The 25,388-nt window shown below is 37.9% G+C and overlaps 1 protein-coding gene across 8 annotated transcripts in view; it reads left to right on the plus strand.

Moving 5' to 3' along the window:
• The window catches only part of LOC126248162 (inositol hexakisphosphate and diphosphoinositol-pentakisphosphate kinase), a 585,218-nt gene that overhangs the window by 423,027 nt on the left and 136,803 nt on the right, over window positions 1-25,388 (plus strand). For all 8 annotated transcript variants that reach the window (XM_049948910.1, XM_049948915.1, XM_049948911.1 and 5 more), the window contains exons 18-20: window positions 1,680-1,794; window positions 11,951-12,078; window positions 23,860-23,977. In XM_049948910.1, coding sequence (XP_049804867.1) covers window positions 1,680-1,794; window positions 11,951-12,078; window positions 23,860-23,977 — 361 coding nt within the window. The remainder of the gene's footprint in view (window positions 1-1,679; window positions 1,795-11,950; window positions 12,079-23,859; window positions 23,978-25,388) is intronic.

Consider the following 25,388-nt stretch of genomic DNA (forward strand, 5'->3'; position numbering starts at 1 on the left):
TATTCAGCACAACCTTTCGAATTCTGCCTGTTAAGTATTATTCAAACCAGTTGTATGTGAAGCCATAAGTGCCATAACACTTGAAATATGCTAAGTGTGTAACATTATCTACATAATCAAATTACTTGAGTGAGTGTATAAATATCATCCTTAGTCTAGCAACCCTTCTAGAATACTAACTGTGATACATGAAGTAAATTGTTTCTACTTAAATATGAGACCATTCTTGAGTACATTAATGTTTTGAATATTTTGGAAAAGAATGTCAGTTTGCCTTGCCACCCTTCGTATGAAGAGGTTTAACAGTTGTATATTTTAATCTCTCTGGAAAAATTCCTTGTACCAGTGATGAATTACATAAATCACTAAGGACACTAATTATTAAGTTGGAACAACTTTTGATAATTTTATATTTGTAGTGTCTGTGAAATGTAGTAGTAGAGAAGTAATAAATTCAAATGTCACACCCAATGTGGCAGTTTTACTGCATGAACAGTGAAAATATAATAAGTGATCAACTTTTTTCCTTTCATTATTTTGTGGTGTTTGTCACTAAGAAAAAGTTTCATAAATGTTTCAAATTATGTTTAAATTCTTTGCAAGTTACTAGGTGATCTTGTTCTCAAATACTGGATGGGAATTTGCATCTCATGCGCTGCACTGTGTTTACACCCCCACCTATTTGATAGGTATGTGGTACTTGCCCTCACATTCACTCAATTGTCACTGCAGTACTGACTATTCTTTGTGTTTTACTGTTCCTATTAATACATACCGATAAAAAAATAAACAACATACCAGATACGTGTACTAAGTTTGGCTGAAATCAGCCCTGTGGTTTAGGTGGAGATGTGGTACATACATACATAGATACATCCATTTTTATAATATGTATGGATTCTGTTAATATCAGCAAAGGATGATGTTGCTACTTCTAGCTGATTAAAATTTTATGGAATGGTAATATTAATCTATTTTATTCCTTGTTTAAATTAACCATTTAAACCAATTTTTGGTGCTACATTTAAAAAGTGATAATTAAAGGTACCCACAACTTGTGAGTTATTGGTAATGATACTGTCATTTCATTTATTTGTTACAATATCTTGTGCACTGAGTGGTCATCCTATGCCGCATTTGACAATATCCCATATTATTTTAAGCTTATGCTCTGCATTATTAATTTCTGTCAGGAGATACATTCATCTTGACTTTTAATGACTTTCCTTAAAATATTACAATATTTTTTGTAGTATCCAAGTAAATTTGGATCTAGACTTATTCTGGCCTTCACATAAATTTCCCCCTTGCTCTTAAATGAGATTTTAATTCCCTTAGTTATCTATCCATTTGTTGCTTACTTTTTTAATGGATTTTGTAGATAAATTTTTAGGAAAGCAACTTTCAAATCTTAATACAGATTTACACTAGAAGAATTTTAATTTGACATTAACATCTATTTCTCAATGTGCCTCATCCCATATCTTAGAAGATATATTATTATTGACAGGTTTGTTTATACTCAGGGTTCTGCAGAATTGTTATTTTAGTGTTGGTGTTTGCAATGCTGGACTGTGGGTACTGTATTCAGTCCCAAAAACGTTGTCATGATTCCATTTCTTCTAAAGGTTTAAACAGTTGCTGAATATTTACAAGTATTGTTTTTTATTCATGTACAGATACTCCCATGGTGTTTCAAGCCCTGGTCGCCATGTTAGAACGAGGCTGTATTTTACCAGTGAGAGCCATGTACATTCACTTCTAACCGTTCTGAGATATGGTGGTTTACTTGATGTAAGTATTATTGTCTTCCTAGATTAATAAATTTGCAAATGTTTTTTTTCTTTTGCTGCTAGGAAAAAATCACTTAGGTGTTGTACTGCAGCCATACTGAATACAAGTATGTGACATACATTATTTCTTATGGATAACTGAAGAGTATGTAGTGTGAGCTACTCCACAATAAAAACTCTGCAACTATTTGTTGTCCATGTATTTATCATTCACTCACACATTTTGGACAGAAGAGCCAGTACGACGTGGACTCCATCATCTTTAAAGTAATGAGTAAAGAATTCACCATTTGTCCCATAATATTGTCAAGTAGAGGAAGGTGTAAGTAGATGATTGACGAACACTAACTTCCCGTAACGAAGGTTTATTCAGCACTTGCACATACAAGAGCATAGAGCAAACTTCCTCCGGCCAGACCACATATGGTATATATACAGCTACAGAACGTTCCAGTACAATGATGCTTGCCATTTGTGGATACTTCTAGAATGTACTCGAACCGAATATAGAAATTAAATTTTTTCATTTCATGTGAGTTTTAAACTCACGACCCTCCATGCAACAATCTAGTATCATGACCACTACTCTATGGCGACTGCACTGCTCTGCTTCTTCTGTGACATTGCTCCCTCTTTAAGAGAACAGTGTCTCGGTGTTACATCCCCATAGTATGGGAATGAGTCATCAGTCCTGCATACCCCAACTGCCGATGACTGATGTTTGCTGTGGCGGTGATCTTCTTAGAACTTCCCTTGCCGCTATGTTCTTCATTGCCTTTCTGCTTGTTGCCTGTCGCTAGAGCTTCGAATTTACCCTGGGTTGCAGGATTCTTATAAGGCTTCTTTCAAAGGACGTGGACCGTATCTCTGATCTTTCATTGTCTTGTGTCGAGGTCGAAATCTTCAACTTCATAAGTAACATCAGACAACTGTCTTACAACCTTATAAGGTCCAAAGTAGCGCCTGAGGAGCTTCTCAGAGAGACCAACCTTCTGAACAGGAGTGAAGATCCAGACGAGGTCACTAGGCTGGTAGGCAACAAGGTGGTGGCTTGCGTCATACCTTCGGCGATCATTTTCTTGAGCCTACGGCGTGCGGAGTCAAGCTAACTGCCAAGCTTCCTCAGCTCTGGTTAACACCTGGCCAATATAGTCATTGTCCACTTCATCATGGTGTAATGGAAACACAGTGTCCGTTGTCGTCGTTGCCTCATGCCCAAGCACCAGGAAAAATGGTGTAAATGCTGTGGTGTCTTGTTTGGCAGTGTTGTAGGCAAACGTCACGAAAGGTAGCATCTCATCCCAGTTGCTCTGCTTAACATTGACGAACATTGATAGCATGTCAGCCAAGGTCTTATTTAGGTGTTCAGTAAGCCTGTTAGTTTGTGGATGGTAGGCAGTCATCATGTGATGAGTAATGTTGCACCAACAGTTTATCTCTGTCACAAGATTCGATTGAAAAACCTTCCCTTGATCCGTAATTAATGACCTCGGGGCACTGTGTTTTAATACAATGTCTTCTACGATGAATTTGGCTACCTCGAATGCTTCAACTGTTTCACGGTTTTTGTAATGGCATAGCGTGTCAGATAATCGGTACAAACAATAATCCGTCTATTGCCACTAGCAGATGTTGAAAATTATCTGAGCAGGTCTATTCCAACACGCTGGAAAGGCGTTTCAGCTGGTGGAATTGGTATGAGTCGGCCAGGTGGTTTCTGAGGAACTGCCTTTCTCCTCTGGCATTCTCAACAGTGCGACACATAGTGACAGACACTCCTAAATAAACCTGGCCAGAAAAATCTCTTTCGGATCATATCGTATGTCTTAATAAATTCTAAATGTCCGGCCTCAGGTGTGTCATGGAATTTCGGTAGAACATCTAAGTGCATGTGTTTAGGAATCACTGGTAGCCAACTCTTTCCAAACGGATCAAAGTTTTTCTTGCAAAGTAATCCATTAACTACCTTAAATTGTCCTTTCAATTCCTCTGACCGATTTAAGGCAAGCATAATTTGAGATATCTTGGCTTCCTTCTTTTGCTCAGCAGAGAGATCCTGGAGTGCAGCGAGACAGTCACTATCTTCATCAAAGTCTTGATGGTCTTGCACAGAGTTTCTTGGGAGACAGTCAGCATCTTGATGTTTTCTTCCACTTTTGTACACTATGGTAATGTCATACTCTTGAAGATGTAGTGCCCACCTGGCGAGTCGTCCTGTTTGATCCTTAAGACCTGACAACCATCAAAGTGAATGATGGTCTGTAACAACTGGGAATGGCATTCTATAGAGGTACTGTCGAAATATGCACATGGCCCAGATCACAGCAAGACATTCTCTTTCTGTAGTTGAGTAGTTTCTCTCAACTTTTGTGAGTGTCTTAGAAGCATAGGCTATAACCTTCTCTTTTCCATCTGAAATCTGCACCAGAACAGCACTGATCCCATACCCACTGGCATCTGTGTGTAGTTCTGTAGGTGCTCTCTCATCATACAGACCAAGTACAGGGTCAGTCATCAGAGATTTTCGCAGCACATCGAAAGAATCTTGTTGAGCACCACCCCAGATAAATTTATCATTGGCTTTTAACAACTCTTGGAGTGGCCTGGCTTTGATACAAAAGTCTTTGATAAAACAACGGTAATAAGAACACAATCTGAGGAAGCTTCTCACATCTCTAATACTTTTAGGAATAGGAAATTCCATCATAGCTCTCACCTTTTCTGGGTCTGGCTGCACACCTTTGTTTTACACAAGGTTCCCAAGTATTTTGATTTCATTTGCTCCAATGAGACACTTTCTTGGATTAAGTTTCAGTCCAGCTTGTTGGAGACACTTAAGAACAGCCCTCAGTCATTTTATGTGTTCATCAAATGTCTCTGAGAACACTATAATGTCATCTAAATAACAAAGACATGTCTTCCACTTCAGGTGCCTTAGAAGATTATCCATCATTTGTTCCATCATTCGTTCAAAAGTTGCTGATGCATTACACAAACCAAACGGCATTACCTTAAACTCATACAGGCCCTCAGTGGTGATGAATGCAGTTTTCTCATGATCAGCCTCACCTACTTTGATTTGCCGCTATCCCAAGTACATGTCCATGTTTGAGAAAAACTTAGCCCTCTTCAGAGAATCTAGTGTATCTTCAATTCGTGGAAGAGGGTAAATGTCCTTTTTAGTTATGTTATTAATCTTCCTGTAATCAACACAAAAGCGCCAACGGCCATCCTTTTTCCTGATGAGAACCACTGGTGATGACCAAGGGCTCTGCAAGGGCTGAATGATGTCATTCTTCATCATTTTATCTACATCGTCACGAATTTTTCGATGTTCCATTGCTGATATACGGTATGATCTCTGGTTTATTGGTTGATGGTGTCCAGTGCTAAATCAGTGCTTCACTGTCAATTTGTCCAATTTGCTCTTCACCTGTGGATTGAAGCATTCAGAGAACTCTTGAAGAATGGCAAGTAGCTTCTTCTGTTGTTCCTTTGCGAGATCTGGTGATAGTCAAGCTCGAAGATCTTGTCTCGTAGTGGTAGCGCTAATTTTGCCCACAGACTCATCATGGGAGGTTTCTATGACGCTCAGCTGTTCTGCAATTAACAGCTCAGCATTTGCTATGCACATGCGTCTTGGAAGGATCTGAAGTTCTCGGTGACAGTTAATTATCCACAGTTCACCAAATCCGTTCTTAAACGAGATGACAGAGGCTGGGATGACCAAGTTGTTCTTCAGTGGTATGCTTCTCTTACATTGCACTACAAGATCCATGGGTTGATGCATGGCATGTCACACGACAGCTACCTTTCGAGCGCTGACTGCAGGAATGATCACTTCTTCCACCACACATAGTCTCCACACATGCAGATGTGCATCTTCCTGTCCACAGTATCTCATCTCGTCTAGCATAATCTTCGAGCGACCACAATCTGTAATTGCTTGAGAAGCTTTCAAAAAGTCCCATCCGTGAATGACGTCATGACTACACTCTTGTAAGACCATGAATTCTAAGGGCTATGTATGACCATTTGTACCCACATGAATGACATCTTCCTGTAGGTTTTACATATTTCCCATTGCCACTTTCAGCAGAGATGTTTTGTTCTCGGTGAACACGGTTTTCTGCAACTGATGACGGCACTTCTCCAGAATGACTGAATATGATGCTCCAGAGTCCACAAGAGCTTGGTCTGGTCAGTCATCCATGAGGATATCAACATAGTTTCCTATCATTTTTGTAGCAATCAACAACGGAGAATTTTTCTCCTCGTTGGCCTCACTTCCGAGGAAGGTCGCACCCTTTAGTTTTCCAGGTCGTGGCGTCTAGATGATAGGCTGGAGCTTCTAAACGGTGATGGAGACCTTGATCAGTGTGTTGGGAAGTGTCCTGTCCAGCAGCTAGCTTGCGGCGATGGTGACCTACGTCGTCCTGCACCCACATCTTCTTGTTCATCTTCGTTGTCCCGGAGTTGACGTCGTTAAGATCGGTGTGCTGTCTTCTGGCGTGGGTATCATCAAATATCTGCCACCTTTCTCGACAATGGTGCAGCACAGGTCCCAGTCGTCCGCAGTGGAAACATACTGGGTGGTTATGCTGGGTCTTCCAGATATCAGTCTTCCTTGGTGCCCAAACAGGTTCCTCATGTGGAATTGTAGGAAGGTAACTTTGCCTGGGTCTCGACTTTTTTACTGTTTTAAAGGGAAATGAAGGACGAGAGATTGCGTTCAATGTCTGTTCCACTTCCTCCCTTATGACCTCTTGAAGCATCTCGGTTTTCTGCTCGCCATACAATCCAAGTGCCTTCTGAACTTCCTGTCTCACTATTTGACAAAGAACACTTGTGAAATCAGTTTCTTCCTTCATCACAGACACCAATACGACGTTTGGAAGCCGTTCAAACTTTTTGCATGTAATTATTTTTTGATGCATTGTCTCGATATACTGGCACCATTTTATGAAGTCGTCTGCTGTCAAAACTTCCTTCAGGAGTAGGGCTTCGTACATGTCCTCAGCAACACCTGTCATGAGATGTGCAACCTTATCTTCCTCCTTCATTCAACGATCTACTATTTTACACAGCTTCAAGATGTCTTGAATGTAGGATGCTGTTGTTTCTCCTGGACGCTGTGCCCTGCACTTAAATTTATCGTCAGCCTTGCACTTCTGTCGTTGTGTCACTGAAATACATGCGCAGTTCCACCTGGAATACTTCCCAGCTTGTGAACTTCTCCTCGTTGTTCTCATACCATCGCTTGGCAGTGCCTTCCAAGTAGAAAAATACACTAGCCAACACACGGTGTCATCCCATTTGTTAAATTTGGCTATACGCTCCTATACCTACAGCCACTTGTTTGGATATTGGCCATCATCATCAGAGAACCCAGAAGGATGTCTCATGTGATGGCACACGGTTGCTGTCATCGTGATGTCCTTTTCTTCTTCTGTCTCTGATAGATTGCAATCTGTTGAATCTGGCTTGAACTCGGGTTTCTCGCCACATAAATGGTGGCTCTGTTGTGGCCTGATGGGAGCCACTGTGTCATCGATAATGTGCGGTATCACAAGTTCCAATACCCAGCATCTCCACCAGAATAATGTCATGTAGAGGAAGGTGTATGTAGATGAATGATGAACACTAACTTCACTTAACGAAGGTTTATTCAGCACTTGCACATACAAGAGCTTGGAGCGAACTGTTTCCCCCCAGAACTCATATGGTCTACATAAAGCTACAGAACATTCCAGTACAATTATGCTTGCCATTTGTGGATACTTCTAGAATGTACTCGAACCGAATATAGAAATTAAAATTTTTCAGTTCAGGTGAGTTTTGAACTCGCAACCCTCCATGCAACAATCTAGTATCATAAACACTACACTATGGCGACTGCACTACTGTGCTTCTTCGACAACATAATATTAAGTGTAAACTACTCTCATTTGCTGTAAACAAATATTATTGCTGTGAGTCATTGAATTAAGATCACAGAGATGAAAATGTACTTATGCTAACCAAGTTCTGCAACAGAGATTTGGTGTCAACTGTAGAACATTGTACTTAGTATAATCAAAGGAGCTGGATGTTGCTGAAACCAGTTCTAAAATTATATTAGAGATACGGACAATGGAATATACACACAGCTTTCCTTTCTGTATATGCAACTTGTCAAGGAATGAAGTAATTTAAAAAAGTAAATTTATCTGTAAAAGCATTGTCTTCATAGCATTGACATTTACACAGACTGATGGAGGTCCTTGCAGAGTTTTGATAACGAGTTTCATGTGAATTCCACTTACAGTTTAGAACACGTCTAGGAAATATGTTTGTCTCCTGCAACATATCTGAAAGTTCACTGGTTTAGAGTGCACTGTCCAAGTAAAGGAGCAGAGAACTTCACATGATCAGTATGTAAAAGATGATGTACAAATATGACCAGCATAATTTTGACCAGTCACAATATATGCTGTGTCTCCTCATGTAAATGTATACTGAGTACCAGCAAGTAATTTCAGTCTGTTTATAAATCACTTGGAAGCTCTGTGGTCTAACAACAAAAAAGAAAGAATTACTTGTTGCTGTTGATTTTAACGTATATTTTATTGAAAACTCCTCCAGTAAGAACTTGTTGCAGTCAGTAGCATTGTCATTCAACTTAATTCATACTGTTAACTCCCCAACTAGAATAGCCAAGGGCTCAATGATGGCCATTGATAAAATCTTTACAGCAATGTCTAAGGAAAAAAATTATATTGTAAAACTAATAACAACTAGTCTCTCAGACCATGACATGCAGTTCCTTTTGCTAAATGTTAATACCGATCAAGATACAAAAATCTACTAAATCTGAGTTCTAGAGGGTAGTCAGTAAGCCAAAAATTGTTTTAGAAAACTTCTCAAAGAAGGAACTGGGGTGATGCGTACATTGCTTATAGCATGAAAAAGAAATACAACACTTTTATTATTAATGTCCTTAACTTACTTGAAAATGGTTTTCCCCCAAATCGAACCCAGATTAGACTAAGGTCTATAAAACAGCAATGAATTACTCAAGGAAAAAAAAATATACCCAGGAAGACAAAAAGAAAACTATATCAGTCAGAAACAGCTCTGATGTAAATGCTGTAGATCACTTCAAAATATACTGCAGAATATTGATGATGATAATACAGAAATCAAAGCAAATGCATTATCAGGAAAGGATAGTCACATCAGATAACAAAATAAAGACAATATGAGATATAATGAAGGAAGAAAGTAGTAGAACCAGAGATGAAGAGGAGTACATAGGATTAAGAGTAAATGATACATGGGTAACACATGTGTGCAGTGTTGCTGAGCTTTTCACTAAGCACTTCACTACTGTTACTGAAAAGATGAGATGGTGTTGTAAGGTTCAGTAGATGATGCCATGGAAAATCGCAGTCACTACAAATAACTACAGTAATATGATGTAATTCGATAGATAAAAAAATCAACGCACCAAGCAGTGGCAGGAGAACACACATGTAAAAAAAGGTTTTACTTATGCAAGCTTTCAGAGCCAGTGGCTCTTTCTTCCAGCAGAAGGGTTGAACGGGAAGGAAGAGGGGTGAAGGAAAAGGACTGGAGAGGTTTGGAAAAAGGGTTAGAGTTTAGAAAATTACCCAGAATGCTGGGTCAGGGGAGACTTGCTGGACAGGATGAGAGGGAAAGACTGTATGACCCTCACAACACAAGTAGAAACAATATCCGCCATAAAGTCCTTAAAATCAGAAAATTCTAGTGGCTATGATAATATAGCAACAAAGTTGATTAAACTATGTGTCTCTGAGTTTAGTGACACTTTAAGTTATTTTATCAGTGGAATATTTCCTGAATGGTTGAAATATTCTTAAGTTAAGCTTTTTTATAAGAAAGAAGATAAAGAAATACCATCAGACTCCTGTCAAATTTTGCTTTTACCATATGGCCAAAAAATATTAGAAAAAGATAAGATACAGTCATCTTATAACCATCTAGCCACAAATAAGATATTAGCCAAGTCACATGTCTGATTTCTAAAGGGTTTCTATGTTGAGAGTGCTATTTACACATACAGTGAGAATGTAGTTAGTTTACTAGACAATAAGTTAGAGACTACTGGTATATTCTGTCAGAATCATTTGACTGTGTAAATCATAGTACACTTTTAAGTAAATTAGAATATTACAATGTAACTGGAAATGTTGCAAATTGGTTCAAATCCTATATATCTGACAGAAAACAAAGGGTGCCAATATGAAAGAGACATATATTAAGCTGTCAGGCATCATCCAGCTTGGGAAATGATAACATATGGTGTTCCACAACACTTAACCTTAGGGCCCTTACCTTTTCTTGTGTATATCAGTGATCTTTCATCAGTAACAGTACCAGATTCCAAGTTTGTTTTGTTGGCAGGTGATACAAACATTACAATACATAGTAAATAAAGTATAGCTCTAGAAAGGTCACCTAATAAATTTTTCATGGACAGTAATAATGGTTTGTAGCCAATTCTGTTTCTCTAAACCTTGAAAAACTGTATTATATGCAGTTCAGAACTTTTAAAAACCTTTCTGCCAACATATCCCTACAATATGACGACGAGCAGATGGAAGAAGTTGACACTGTTAAAATTCTACATCTACATCTACATCTACATCCATACTCCGCAAGCCACCTGACGGTGTGTGGTGGAGGGTACCTTGAGTACCTCTATCGGTTCTCCCTTCTATTCCAGTCTCATATTGTTCATGGAAAGGAGGATTGTCGGTATGCTTCTGTGGATCCTTGGGATTACAGCTGGACAATAAACTTCACTGGGAGGAGAACTGCTGAAGTGCCTAAACAAATTTCTGTTTGCTATGCAAATGTTGTCAGACAAAGGTGGTATAAAAATAAAAAAACTAGCATAGTATGCTTACTTTCATTCCATAATCTCATACAGGATTATTTTCTGGGGTAACTCATAAAGCCAAGCTAAAATTTTTTGAGGCCAAAAATGTTCAGTATGAATTATATGTGGTATGAACTCAAGAACACTCTGCAGATGGCTGTTAATGAACTGGGAATACTATCTACCACTTCCCAATAAATTTATTCCTTAATAAAATTTGTCATTAAAAATAAATCTTTTGCTTTGAACCAACAGCTCAGTTCACGAAATCAAAACTAGAAATAAAAATAACTTTTACAAAAATCTGACATAACTTACTTTGGTTCAGAAAGGTGTCCACTATTCAGCAATAAACATTTTCAATAACATACCAGCAGCTGTAAAAAGTCTGACTAATAATAAAGTTCATTTTGAGAAGAGTCTAAAGGCTTTATTGGTGGCCAACTCCTTCTACTCCATTGATGAATTTCTTAGCAGAACCAATTGATATGTGTATGTTATTAATAATACAAAATAATGTGAATATTGCATACAATCTGACTTCTGGATCAGTTTTGTGAAATAATGTGAAAATTGTAAATAAGTGCTGCAAAATGTTTTTTTTATTTTATTTCTTTTTTATTGATGATATGTGGCTACAATAGCCACATGATATGCACCGAAGTGTATTGAACATTTAATATTAAGTGACACATTTTATATCCTATCGATTCCACATCCACAAGGGAAATTTCATTTGGTAACGGTGGAAGGTACGTTAGCATGTCTGTTCATATTTTGTAAACATTTATTGTGAATTCGTGTTTTCTGACATGTTCCACTCCCAGAGGATTTGCTAACTATGGATCAACTGCCAACTAAAAGTACACCTAATCTAATCTCATCTAATAAAAAGAATATTGTTAAAACGTGCTTGTCCCAACACCACTGAACTGAACCTCCAAGTATGTTGTTATTCTCATAAAAAATACACACACATTTTGTCAGTGCTGCCAACTAACAAAACTTTTCAGGTTCCTCCTTTTAGCTATGTAAACAGGACTGCAACAGTACCTTCAGAGGTAAGAGTGAAGTTTTTTTCAATATATTCCAGAATTCTCTGTATGTTTGGTCAGCAATTCAACTTAGGAAGGTAAATGTGTTGTAATTAACCTTCAGTGTCATTGATACTGAAGGAAGGAATACGATTTTTTAAAAAAAAAACTTAAGGATGTCATATATATGTACCTTCAAATGATTTCTGCTGTTTTAGGTGGAAAAAGATGAACAATGGCGCCGGGCAATGGAGTATGTTAGCATGGTCTCGGAACTGAACTATATGTCCCAAATTGTAGTTATGCTGTATGAAGATCCAACTAAAGACCCCTCTTCAGAAGAAAGGTAATACTTCTCTCTCTCTCTCTCTCTCTCTCTCTCTCTCTCTCTCTCTCTCCCTCCCTCTCTCTCCCTCTCTCTTGCCCCTTCCCATCTTGCAAGAGCAGAGGGCTTAGTTAGCTTGACCTTAAATTTAATTTGTTTCCTCTTGAACAGTGTGCAACTAACAACTGCTTTGGTCTCAGTGTTGCTTATTTGTTTTACTTTGTTTATTCATGATATTTAAAGATTTAGTAGTTAATGTTTTTATTGTATGGTTCAAAATGGCTCTGAGCAGTATGGGACTTAACTGCTGAGGTCATCAGTCCCCTAGAACTTAGAACTACTTAAACCTAACTAACCTAAGGACATCACACACATCCATGCCTGAGGCAGGATTCGAACCTGCGACCGCAGCGGTTGCGCGGTTCCAGAATGTAGCGCCTAAAACCGCTCGGCCACTCCGGCTGGCTATTGTATGGAACATAGTCTTATTTTGGTGGTGGTAGTTTACACAGTAGTATGTCTAGTAATAAATGAGAAAATAGTAATGCAAATTAACTGCTGTGATTCACATAGTGAATGAATTATTGTAACCAAGACCCACAGTCAGAGATACAGTAAGGCCACAACAATACAAATATACAGGATGGTTTTCTGATGATGTTACAAACTTTCGGGGATGATAGGGAAGGGTAACTGTGTCAATTTGAGGTAAGGGACACTTGTCCAGAAATGACCGAGTCAAATGTTCTAAGCAAAAATTGTTCTTATACCTCTGACAGTGGAATACTTGGACAAGCACTATTCTTGTTAAGATTGTAGGGTAGACAATTTCCATAGATGATAGTATAGACCAAAACAAGGAATAAATGTCTAGTAAACATAGGCTGTAAAATGCATACCTTAAGAGCTATGACCACTTGTTCATTGTCAGTACTGTGAAACACATCTCTTCTACTGCAAGATCTTTGGTTTCCATATTTTTGACGAGGTAGTATGGACGCAAACAAGAAAAAAAAATGTTCAGTAAATATGGACTCTAAAATGCCTACCTTAAGAGCTATAGTCACTTATTCAGTAGAAGAGATGTTTACAGTAACGAAGATGAGCAGATCTTAAGGTATACATTTTAGAGCCCATATTTACTAGACTTTTTTTCTTAGTTTGGTCCGTACTACCACCTCTGAAAGTTGCCTGTCCTACAATCTTAGCCATTACAGTACCGGTACAGGAATTCCAGTGTCGGTGGTATCAGTTGTTTCTAGACCAGGTTCCCTTATTTCAAGTTGATGCATTTACCCTTTGCCATTATCCCTGATAGTTTTTAACATCGTAACAGAAAACTGTTCTATAAGATATTATTGAATGGAAATGTGCAAAATTTGTCAGGAGGTTGATTCATTTGTTTCCAAGAGCCCAATTATATCAAGAACAAAAGTAATTCAACTTAATTGTTTGAGAATGGCAGTAACATGCATCTTCTAATTCAAGTTCTCATCAGAATGTGCACTGAACGGTGCTGAACAGATGGCATTATCTTATAGGGTTCATGTTGTATGTAACAAAAGCAAATTATACATAAATAAAAGAGCACAATCACAATTCAGTCTGATTCTTGAACTTTTGCTGCGAACTTTTGATATAATGATACCTGTTGGTACTATCACCACAACAGGTCATTCTGCTGTAAGTTATTCTTACGATAACAGTTGCAGTCAGTTCATGTGATTTGTTTCATTTGTTAAATATTTAATCCCAGATTAATTTTCTTTCTCATTTTGTGTGTCTATCACCATCGTATCCTAAAGCTGATTAAAAGCTGGTAACATTTTCTCCTGGTATTCTAATATGTTAACGCCATATGAATGTCTCATTTGCAGCCTGTTTGGCAAACCATTAGTTCCCTATAACCAAATGAAGTAATGACTTGAATTCAGCATCAAGTAATTATTTTTTGAAGCCCAAGTTTTTACCTTTCACCTGCACCGCTTCCTCCATGTGCATCATATACATTCACCGATAGGGTGCACAGTCAATAGGGAGTACTGTCAACCACAGACTGCATTGCTTCCACCTCGTACTGGCAGACATGGGAAATGCTTCTACCGGCAAGCACAAAAACACGACGTGCCACAGACACTCAGTCAGTCAAGAACCAGCAGCTAGGCAGTTCAGTTCAGACTGCACACTGCTCAGTATGGTACTGTGAATACTATCTTCTGACTTAGCAGACACTATTTATGGGGAACTTGGAGCAATGCAGAGTGTCTACAACATTACATTCAATGATACTTACTATCTTAGATTGCCAAGGGACAGCAAAGTTGTTTGGATATCATTGTATCTGGTTTAGGTCATCTGGTGCCATACATCAAATTTAAGTACCATTTTGTAATATACACTTAATAAATGTTGTTTGTTATTTCTTAGTCTGTTGCCATATTTCTGTTTTAGTGCATCCTGTCAAACAGTGTTAATTAGCAATCGTGTAATGGCTACATTAATGAACTACGGCAGTTTTCTGCTACTGTGGAGGGTTAGGTTGAATTAATAGCAGCATTCAGTTACTACATTTACAACATTTTGGTGCTGATGAATATTTTTGCCAGTCAACATTTTGGCGATGTGGAAAACTTTAAAGATTATTGACAATTTTTCACCAATACTCAATGTTTGGTGACAAGACAAAAGACTGGAAATTAGTGATCAGTGGAAACCCACAGCATTCTTGTCACCATTTGGTGACAATAACTCAGAAGAAAGGTCATTTTTTTTTACTTTATTTAGAGTTCATGATTCTAGAGTTTGATATTTGTGGCATCACTGTGTATCTTTACACTATGATTCTTCCTTTCCAGGAAGATTTTAGTGAATTTTGCAAACTGTGCTTAGCATATTTTTCAGACATGGCCAAACTAGTGTTTGTCCTACAACCAGTCCTAAATGTACTGCTACAACACTCAGCAACTCAGGAGCTCTTGACAACATTCTTTACCTGACTTACTTAAAGGACACAAGGACACCAACCAAATTCAACCACCATTGCGATTGAAGATGCAGCCACCACTCTTTCTGACATTCGATCGCAATGTGGAGTCTTGGAACAGATTATCCAGTGACTGGAGCAACACTGTGCTACACATCAGATATCTGATGATGAGGATTGGCATATGCAGGCCCCACTGTATTTCAGTCTCTTCAGAAATTGTCACATACTTGTGAACCAGTGACTACCTCTCTTACTTTGACATTAAAGACCTGCTTGTGAAATATTTTGACTTACAAGTTCATGTTGCCAGACACAGATTTTTTTTCACTGTTTCAAGAAGTCAAATCAAAGATATGAAGAGTGGATTACTCAATTACAGAAACTGATGCAGGAATGTAAATTTCATTGTGAAAACGAACAGAGTAAGAAATCTTATGACGACTCACTAATTCACGGCGTGCTTATCATGCACTCTCCTGGCAATAAATTAAAGGGTGACCTGTTTATTCTAACAAATTTGTCTCTGCAAGGCTTCTTGCCATTGATTTGGACATATGAACAGATGCATGTATCTGCAGAAGCAATACATTGTAAAGATGCTGATGAATTCATTACATGTAAACAGCCAGCCACTACCAAGCAAACATTGGGACCAGACCTGGAAATAACAAGGCATGCACGTTCCTCAATTGACACAGTGAGAAAACAATTTTTGAAATATGAAAATGCAGTCTTGTTCACACTCTGGCATAAACCATAAAAGAAACAATTTTTTCTATCGTAATGGATGTAGTAATTGTTGTAAAAAGACCACATGTAGGGCTGAGGTATGCAAAATGAAGCACACGTGACCAAAAACAGGAGACACTTAAGCATACCGCATTGGTTAAGAGCAAAAACTTAATTATTGTTCATAAACGAACATGTCCAAATCCAAAAACTTTCATATATGAAACATCATGCAAATGCTGTCTTTAATGGCAATAAGAAGTCACTGTTTAACTCTTAGAGTATCAAAGTGTCACTGAGTTTTCAAATTGACACAGGGTTTTCAATTTCACTCCTCAATCTGCAGGCATACTGAGGGTTAGGAATGCCATAGCTAATATCCATTCAAAATTTGGTATTCACTTATGTATAAACACTTTACAAAACAGGCTACATTCATTGGTGTAAATTCAAATAAACTAATGAAAGGATTGAATCTCATGAATGCTTTGGGGTTTGCCATTAACGAGAGGATGAACAAAATTCAAACTGAATTCTCAATGGAAAGTAAAATCAGCTGTTGCAAAAATATGACGACTTTTTTTCCAAAGCAACAAGTAGTATCTAGTGTTATAGGGCACGCATTACACTGAAGCTGAATGCAGTACTGGAATCGTGCAAAGCACACAACATTCCTTTTCCGTTAAAAGATAAAGTAAAGCAGGAACTCAACCCTCTTGAACAGAATTAGGTTATCAAAGTTATAACCAGTACCCAAAGGGTAACTCCAATTCTAGTTGTACAAAAACTGATTGGCTGACTTCATATCTGCAGATATTTAAAATTGATGGTTAATTGCCAGCCTATTATTGATTCGCATCCTATTCCCAAGCTGGAAGACCTGATGTCAACGTAGGCTAGTACTGTGTACTTTGCCAAACTGGATCTTACAGAAGTATATTTGCAAATCTCCACTCAGACACACAGAGATTTATGGTAGTAAATACTCCGTTCATTCTCTACCATTACAGACAGCTAACCTTCAGAATAGGCAGCCCACCAAGTTTGTTCCAGCAGTATTTAGAACAATTAATTCGGAAGCTGTGAGTACTGTGAACTATCTTGATGACATTATTGTCCCGAGGTACAACTCCACAGGAACACTTGCAGAAATTGGAATCTGTTTACAAAATTCTACAAGCTGAAAATTTGACATGTAATAAAGATAAGTGCATCTTCTTTGAACGTGAAGTGAAGTACTGTCTGTACTTTGCATCAAGCTGACATTGTAACACACTGATACCGTTAAAATCCCTCTGTCTCCCAAGGACGTCAAGCAGTTACATTCCATATTAGGGCAAATAAATTAATTTGAGAATTTTCTCTCTCACATAGCTTCTATCAGTGAACAAGTGCACAACTTTTTATGTAAAGATAACAAACAGAAATGGAACAGTGTAAGCATATGTGTATTTAACAAATTGAAACAATGTTTTCTTTACACCAAATGCCTTACGCCATATGACCTGAGCAAAGTACTCACAATTGCCACGGATACTTGAGACTATGGCATAAGTGACATTCTTTTGCATCAACATTGTGGTTTTCAATGACCAGTTGCGTTTGCTTCAAATACTCTCACAGAGGTGCAAAGAAATTACAGTCAAATTGAGATGGCTGCTATTGCAATTATAATTGCAATTAAGATGTAAATTTGTGCTCCTGAGAGGCAAAAATATTTAGCAGCCACATTTGGACTGAGCAATGCTGTTCATACATGGACAGCTCAATGTTTGCAGTTCTTGGTACTTCTTGTGTGGAATTATGACTTTGAAATTATATTTAAGTCCACAGCACAACAAGCAAACGCAAATTTGCTTTATTGTCTGCCAATAGGACAAAACAAAAAGTTTGACTCATCAGCTGATGTATGTTTTCCAGTAGATGTCAGTAGGCAGGACACTGGGAAATTTCCCAGTAAACACCAATATAATTGCCAAGTTTGTGCGTAAGGATCCTGTTTTGTCTAAGATCAACAGTATATTCAGAGTGTCCTAATGATAAGAAATTACTTAATCAGTTGAATATTAAAGTGTTAATGGAACATGAGATGTCATTTTGATACATTCAGAATCGGGTAAGATGCGCATAATTATTCCTGCAGTGCTTAGATCTAAGGTACTACAGATACTACATAAATGCCATTGGCACATAGTTTGATCCAAACACATCGCCAGAGAGCAGTGCTGCTGGAAAAAATATTGACAAAGACATTGAAATGATGTTGACCAAATGCCGCATCTGTCAGAAATATAAGTCAGTTCTGCCTCAACATTATTTCCGTGTCCACAGGCATCAGAACCCCAGTCATGAGTGCATATTGATTTTGCAGGACCATTTCTCCAAAGCAACTGGCTCATTCTCATCAGTGATTTCTCCAAAGTTACATTTGTGATACAAATATTGTAGATATCAGGCTTTATCAAAGATCCTCTGTATTGATGGACTGCCAAAATCTATCATCATTGGCACACAATTTTCTTCCTAGGAATTTAAACTATTTCGTGAAACCAACAGCATTTCACATTTTAGGACTGCACCGTTTCATTCTGAGGCTGATGGACTCGCCGAAAGATTTGTAGAAACTTTCAAATCATACATGACTAGGCTGGTTCAACAGTACAACAAATGCAATGCTTTATCAATCTTCCTCTCTCAGTACAGAGCCACACCACATGATGCACAATCTCTGGCAGAGAAACTCCACGGAACAAATTTTAAAGCCACTTGTGAATTCACATGCCGAGCCTCAACAACAGTCAAAAGAAAATTTTGTAAAACTGAATTATCCGGTATCCATTTCAGTGTACAGGTATGAGAAAATGATATGGGCACCAACCTTAATCATGGATTGGCTTGGCAATGCTATGTTCAAGATTAAATGTCTACATGGAATTGCAACATGCCATAAAAATCATATTGAGCTGTACCGCATGCATGTGCATATAGCCAGAACTCATAGACAGTTTTCTTTTACAGAATCAGAAAACCCACATGGTACTGTGCCATGCTGTGTTAGGGTGTCATCAATGTACACATCACCAAGCTAGTGTTTTCAATAGCATTATTAACATAGAAACAAAGAGTGGCACTGGAGTGTGTGTTGCAAAGAATAAAATGAAAGGCATTGCCAATACCTCTATCACTGATGGTCCTTGAGTATTTGTAAGTTGTAATTTTAGTGTCAGTATTTTTAATAATGATACTTTGTCATGGTAATGGTGGTTTTACTATTGCTTTGTAAGACAGGTTATTGTACAAGTGAGGTAGCTAATAAAGATCCTGGCAGTTTCAGTTTAACCTTTAACTTAAGCTTCTACAGTAAGAATTTCCTTTTTGATGTAATTTTCTACTTCAGAAACTTTCAGTTCTACTTTATTCAATCTGGATTCTGTTGTTGCAGTTACACTTTCCTCTACATTTCTAACCCTTTTATCCAGTTTTTGTACCTATTTATGGAATAGCAGCTACTTGGTTATGTAACTCCTCTTTGACTTGCTCAGTTTTATTAGAAAGTTCAGTTTTTGTCATCAGAATTCCTTAAAGTCTTTGTTTCTTTCTAAAATTGTGTTATCTAACATCTTAATGTTTTTGTTTCATTTAGAACTTTTTTTTTCTATTCTCAGAAGTCTGTCATCTTATTTGCAAAGTTCTTTGGAACCTCAACCATTTGACTCTGAAATCATGTTAATCTGTTTACACATTTGCACTAATACATTTTGTAAACTTAATTCCACATTGCTTTCACTTTGATCTACACCTGCTTGCACTAAAACAGATGCATTGAGTGCTATTGTTTCTGTAGTTGCTTGATGTGGTTCTACCACATACCCCTCGTCCAATTCCCTTTTAATGTCTTCTAATGACATTGGTAGGTAAACCACGTCCAAAGATTTGGCTGCCACTATCTGTAAAAATTAAAATATAGATGTATACAGTCATAGACACTGTTCCCTACTTTCACAGAGCACAGAACTGAAATATGGCAAAATATTAGAAGTGTACTTAACTTGTCTCTTTTAAAACAGATATCCATAATTCAGTCTTCACTGTCAATCTTTTTAAAGCTGCCATTTCATCTTGCTGTCCATGTTGGTGTTGTTAATAACCCTTATTGCTCTTGATGACAAAATATCTGCTATAATGTGATCTCCTTAGACAGGTGTTTAGCAGAAAACAGTATTAGTGTTAAAATACATCAAATGTTAACAATTCTTTTGGATAAAATAAATTTCATTCTAGTGCAATTGTACATATTTAGTTTGGGACATTAATAGTCAGGTACTTTGGCTAGAAACTACTTCTGACACTTGCTCTACAAAGCATATTACAAAATCAGTTTTCTTAAAAATGTGACTTTTCGAGCACTGCTCGTACAAAACAGTTGTGTTTTGAAGTTGTAAATTATGACACAAATTAAATATTACTTATTTCAGAAAATCCTCAGTCTAACAAGTTTGACAAAATGTGGGAGGTCTTTTAGATTCTCTGTCACCTATGATTTCTATTGATATGTCCGCCTCCATATTTGAGTGATTCATGTGTCTGAATGCCATGTGAGAGAACTGGTTTTGATTCCCGGCCAGGTCAGATAGTTTCGCCACTCGGGGGCTGGGTGCTGTGTTTTCCTCATCACCATATCATCATCATCATCATCAACACGCAAGTCACCCAAGTGGCTTCAAATAAAAAAGACATGCAGCAGGTGGCCGAACTCCCCGAAAAGGGACTCCCAGCCAAAATATGCCTTACGCACATTTAATTTTTTTCTAATGAGGTACAAACTCTTGATAAGGTAAACACCTTTTGTAATAAAATGTAGTTATTTATATGTTTAATTAATATCAGTGTTACTTATATTTTCTGATAAATTTGAGGACTATTTGAGTATCCCAGGTGCAAATGTGGCTTTGTGACTAAAAAACAAACATTGAATAAGAGCTGCCCTCTTGTACAAGTTATCACTGGCTATCTAATGCTGTATCAATCAGGCCACAGGAATGGCTCTAAGACTTCTAAAATGAGGTGGGAAAATTGCATGTGGGTGTAAAGATGGCCATGTCTTCAACATGTTGGGTTGCAAAACTGGCCAAATCCTAATTGGTTGCAAAAGAGGCTAAATCTTAAGCTATCATGGCTGCCGGCAAAGGATATGGATGCAGATCTGGACATTAGGTACACTTTATAAAAGTTGTGGTTTTGAGCACTGTGACTAAAATGTTTAGGTTGGCAATATTGGAGAGTATGAGAAGACATTGTTTTATGAGAAACTGACCAGCCAGTGCACTCATTCCACTGCTGATTTTAGAAGGAATTTGTAGTCAGTTTTTTTGAAGGACAGTCTGAAATGTATGAGGATAGTGAAGAGGATAGTGAAGACCATGTCGACAAGCCCGATGAAAATAGTGCTGAGAGTGACATTAATCGTGACAGGGAAGAGGCCACAACAAGCTGTAGTTCCAGGAAGAGATGAGAGTATAGAGCAATAGTAACAAAATGTTGAGTTAAAGAAGAGATAAGGAGGGATACTTCTTACAGTAATATTCAAATATTTATTAGTTGAAGATTTAATATTGTTGGAATTAATGACCTAGTCACATAAATTATCCTCTTCTTAACCTCTTCGTTGCTGGGTAACCTCTGCTAATATAAAATATAATTCTCCATTCAAACTCCTTTCTCAGTAGTTCAGTGTTCTTGAAAACAGAATCTTGAACTTTTCATTGCTTTGACATACAATTAATATCAGTTGTGTTTTAATTAATTTTATTTTACATTACTCTTTATGTACCAAACGAAAGGGTTTCCACAGATGCTGAACTGTAAATATCCTGCTGGAAAGCTGAAATGTAAGCAACTCACTATGCCAGATGTCTGGCAGATCCATGAAAATTTTTATGAAGAAAGTAACTGAGCCTTGCAGAGGAACTATATTTGAAAACACTCACCATATCTTCTCCTTGAAAAACTAAGCTTAGAGCAGACAAAGTGTCAGGAAAGCAACTAATCATGAACTTTGTACTCCCAAAAAGATGTGAAGCAGTTTCTGAAAGAATTTAGGTTTCTAGAGTAGCTTTTATGAGGGTTTTGCAGATTAGAAAAAAAGAAAAAAGACTCAACAAAATTTGTCAGAATACCATGAACAATTTCTCACCTGCAACCAAAGAAAGAAGAGTAGTTGACAGAAGAACAAAGTTGTACAAAGATAGGAAAGCTACAGTTATCAGACACATTGAACATTTCACATCTATCGAAAGTCACTGCTAAAGAGGAAAAATGCTTCATCACCAATATCTGAGCAGTGAGTTAAATGTGAAAGTAATTGGAAATCTGTGAGAAATGTCTCAATCTGGATGGTATTCCACAATAACTGTAATATCATCTTCAGAGCACCATACACTGAAACATATTCTGCATGCTCGTTCCTACAAACTAAGATTTCCCTGGAAAGTTTTTGAGCAGAAGGAGCTTGTGGGAAAGGGCGAAAATCAAAACAGTCCGGTTGAAGAGCTTGATTTTGAGCTTTTGGATACCAGTGATTCCCTAAACATTGTTTAAGTTATTTTACCTTGTGATCATTTCTTCGAAATATTTCATTTTCCAAAGATTTGTTTCTGAAGGTATCCTATGAAAGGCCTTGTCCACATTAAGTCTGAATTGAATGATTAAGACTTTCTAAGGTTATTACTGTCCCTTGTAATAGTTCAAGTTTTGTATGTTTATGTAAAGGGTTAACCCTCTTTAAAGATTTAAAATAAAACAAGTTTTCAGCATTTTGTTTGTTTAAACTTCTTACTTTTGCATTATTTTAAAATACGGCTGTTGTCTACCATACTTCTTGACATAGCCAAACATGCACCTGAATTACTTTTGCGGCTGGTTTCGCAACCGATTGCATTTCCATCATGGCCACTGATGCAGCTGCACAAGCAGCTAACTTGACCATTTGATTGCAAAATGGACTAAACATAAATTTTGATACAAAAAATAGAATGTAGCAATTAATGTAGGATTGTAGAGATGTTCATCATTAGGTAGTTAAGATTTTTCCTTTTTATTGAGAAAATAACCATGTTTGTAACAGCTGTGAGAGCAAGGGTACTGTCTCCACTTTTCACCAAAATCTTTTAACATCGACTTGCATCTGGGCTAATAATTCATGAGTTGTGGGCAGTAACTGACTACATTGAGAACTATTGTACTTTGTTGTCTTGTTATTAATTAGTGTTGCCTTATTACATATTTTCAACCAAAGTAGTAATTTTGGCATGTAAATAAACATTGCCAATCGGTAGAAAATAAGAAACTTCCGGGCAGATTAAAACTGCACAAAGTTTTTATCTGCTATGAAGTTTCATATCAACACAAACTGCTGCAGAGTAGAAACTTCAGTCTGGTAGAAAATAATTCAACCGTTATGCTATTAAGTATCAATGGCTATCAGGAATGGCTTATAGAAGCTTATTGTTCCAATTACCAGTGTTATTTATTAAACTGTAACGTAAAAACATCAACCAAAAATTATGATTCACAGCACCTTGTGATTTTGTACTCAGCAACACATCCTGTAACAAAGTGAATTGACCAATACCATACATGAAGTGTTACACTTGGTGGCCAGGAGATGCTGTTGCTTACATTAATGGTCCTCCATTAATGAACAGCCCACACTCAAGACAGCTGCATGTGTAGCATGTGCTGTTAGTGCATATAGCTGAAATTAAACATACAGTCATTCACATGCTGCCAGGCGATGTACAAGATTTAGATAGCATTGTCACAAAGTGCCAAAAAACCTTTCTGGGCCAGTTTTCTTTTGGTCCCCATGCACTGTGTGTGTGTGTGTGTGTGTGTGTGTGTGTGTGTGTGTGTGTGTGTGTGTCAGTTTACCTAGGTGTGATGTTAGTTTTGTAATCACTTTGATACAATGTGGAGCCTAACTATATGTGCTTGCTGTGGCTAGTGATAGAGCTTCATTGCATATTCAGATGAAAATTAATTGTAGGAATTTGAAGTTGTGTTTAAACCCTTGTTTAAATTTATTTCAGATTCCATGTGGAATTACATTTCAGTCCTGGTGTCAATTGTTGTGTTCAGAAAAACTTGCCTCCAGGCCCAGGGTTCAGGCCACACAGCAGAAATGAGACTGGGAGCACACCTTCAGTGGTGAGTTGTTCTCATTGAATGTTGAAATGTTTAGCACTGTAACAATATGAAATAGTATAGTTTTTAAGAAGTCAGGGCTTTTAATTGTTTTTACCTTTTTTAATTAGCCAAGAAAATCAAAGATTGATTTTTAGCATCACTAGAGGACTTAATGGACCGTATGTATATGGAAGTGCCAAAGGAACTGGTATAGGCATGCATATTCAAATACAGTGATACGTAAACAGGCAGAATATGGTGCTGTGGCCAGCAATGCCTATATAAAACAACAAGTGTCTGGTGCAATTGTTAAATTGATTACTGCTGCTAAAATGGCAGTTTATCAAGATTTAAATGAGTTTGAACATGGTGTTATAGTCGGCACACAACTTATGGGACACAGCATCTCCAAATTAGCGATGAAGTGGGAATTTTCCCATATGACGATTTCACGAGTGTACCGTGAACATCAGGAATCTGGTAAAACATCAAATCTCCAACATCTCCGCGGCCAGAAAAAGATCCTGCAAGAACGGGACCAACGACGACTGAAGAGAATCATTCTGTGTGACGGAAGTGCAACCCTTCTGCAAATTGTTGCAGATGTCAGTGCTGGGCCATTAACAAGTGTCAGCGTGTGAACCATTCAATGAAACATCATCAATATGGGCCCACTTGTGTACCTGCACGATACAAAGCTTTATGCTTTGTCTGGGCCCATCAACACCAACATTGGACTGTTGATGACTGGAAACATGTTGCTGATCAGACAAGTCTCATTTCAAATTGTGTCGAGCAGATGGACATGTATGAGTATGGAGACAACCTCATGAATCCATGGACCCTGCATGTCAGCATGTCAGAATTGCTACAGAGTGGCATCGGGAACAATCTTCTGCTGGCCACCAAACACCCCAGACATGAACATTATTGGCATACTTGGGATGTCTTGCAACATGCTGTCCAGAAGATATCTCCATCCCCTCATACCCTTGCATATTTATGGACAGCCCTGCAGGATTCATGATGTCAGTTCCCTCCAGCACTACTTCAGACATTAGTCGAGTCAATGCCACGTTGTGTTGCAGCACTTATGTGTGCTCGCGGGGGTCCTGCACGATATTAGGCAGGTGGACCAGTTTCTTTGGCTCTTCAGTGTAGTTTCTAATATAATACGAGCTGTGCGACGCTGAAAGGCCTCCTCATCAGACAGGTCAGGCTGTCGCAGAATGATGTGAGCGCAGTGCCCAACATCCTTGCGGTGACTGTGTAACCACCAGGGGGCACCATTTGTTTGCCAATGTGACGATAACCCAGGATTGAAATCATGAAACATAATTTTGTAACATGACTGTGTGTTCTAACTGTTATCAGGAAGTGTGAAAGTATTTTAAGTCAAATTTATTTCGAGTTCGCTAAAACCACCAATTAC

Source organism: Schistocerca nitens, chromosome 3 (genome assembly GCF_023898315.1).
Source record: "Schistocerca nitens isolate TAMUIC-IGC-003100 chromosome 3, iqSchNite1.1, whole genome shotgun sequence".
NCBI lineage: Eukaryota > Metazoa > Arthropoda > Insecta > Orthoptera > Acrididae > Schistocerca > Schistocerca nitens.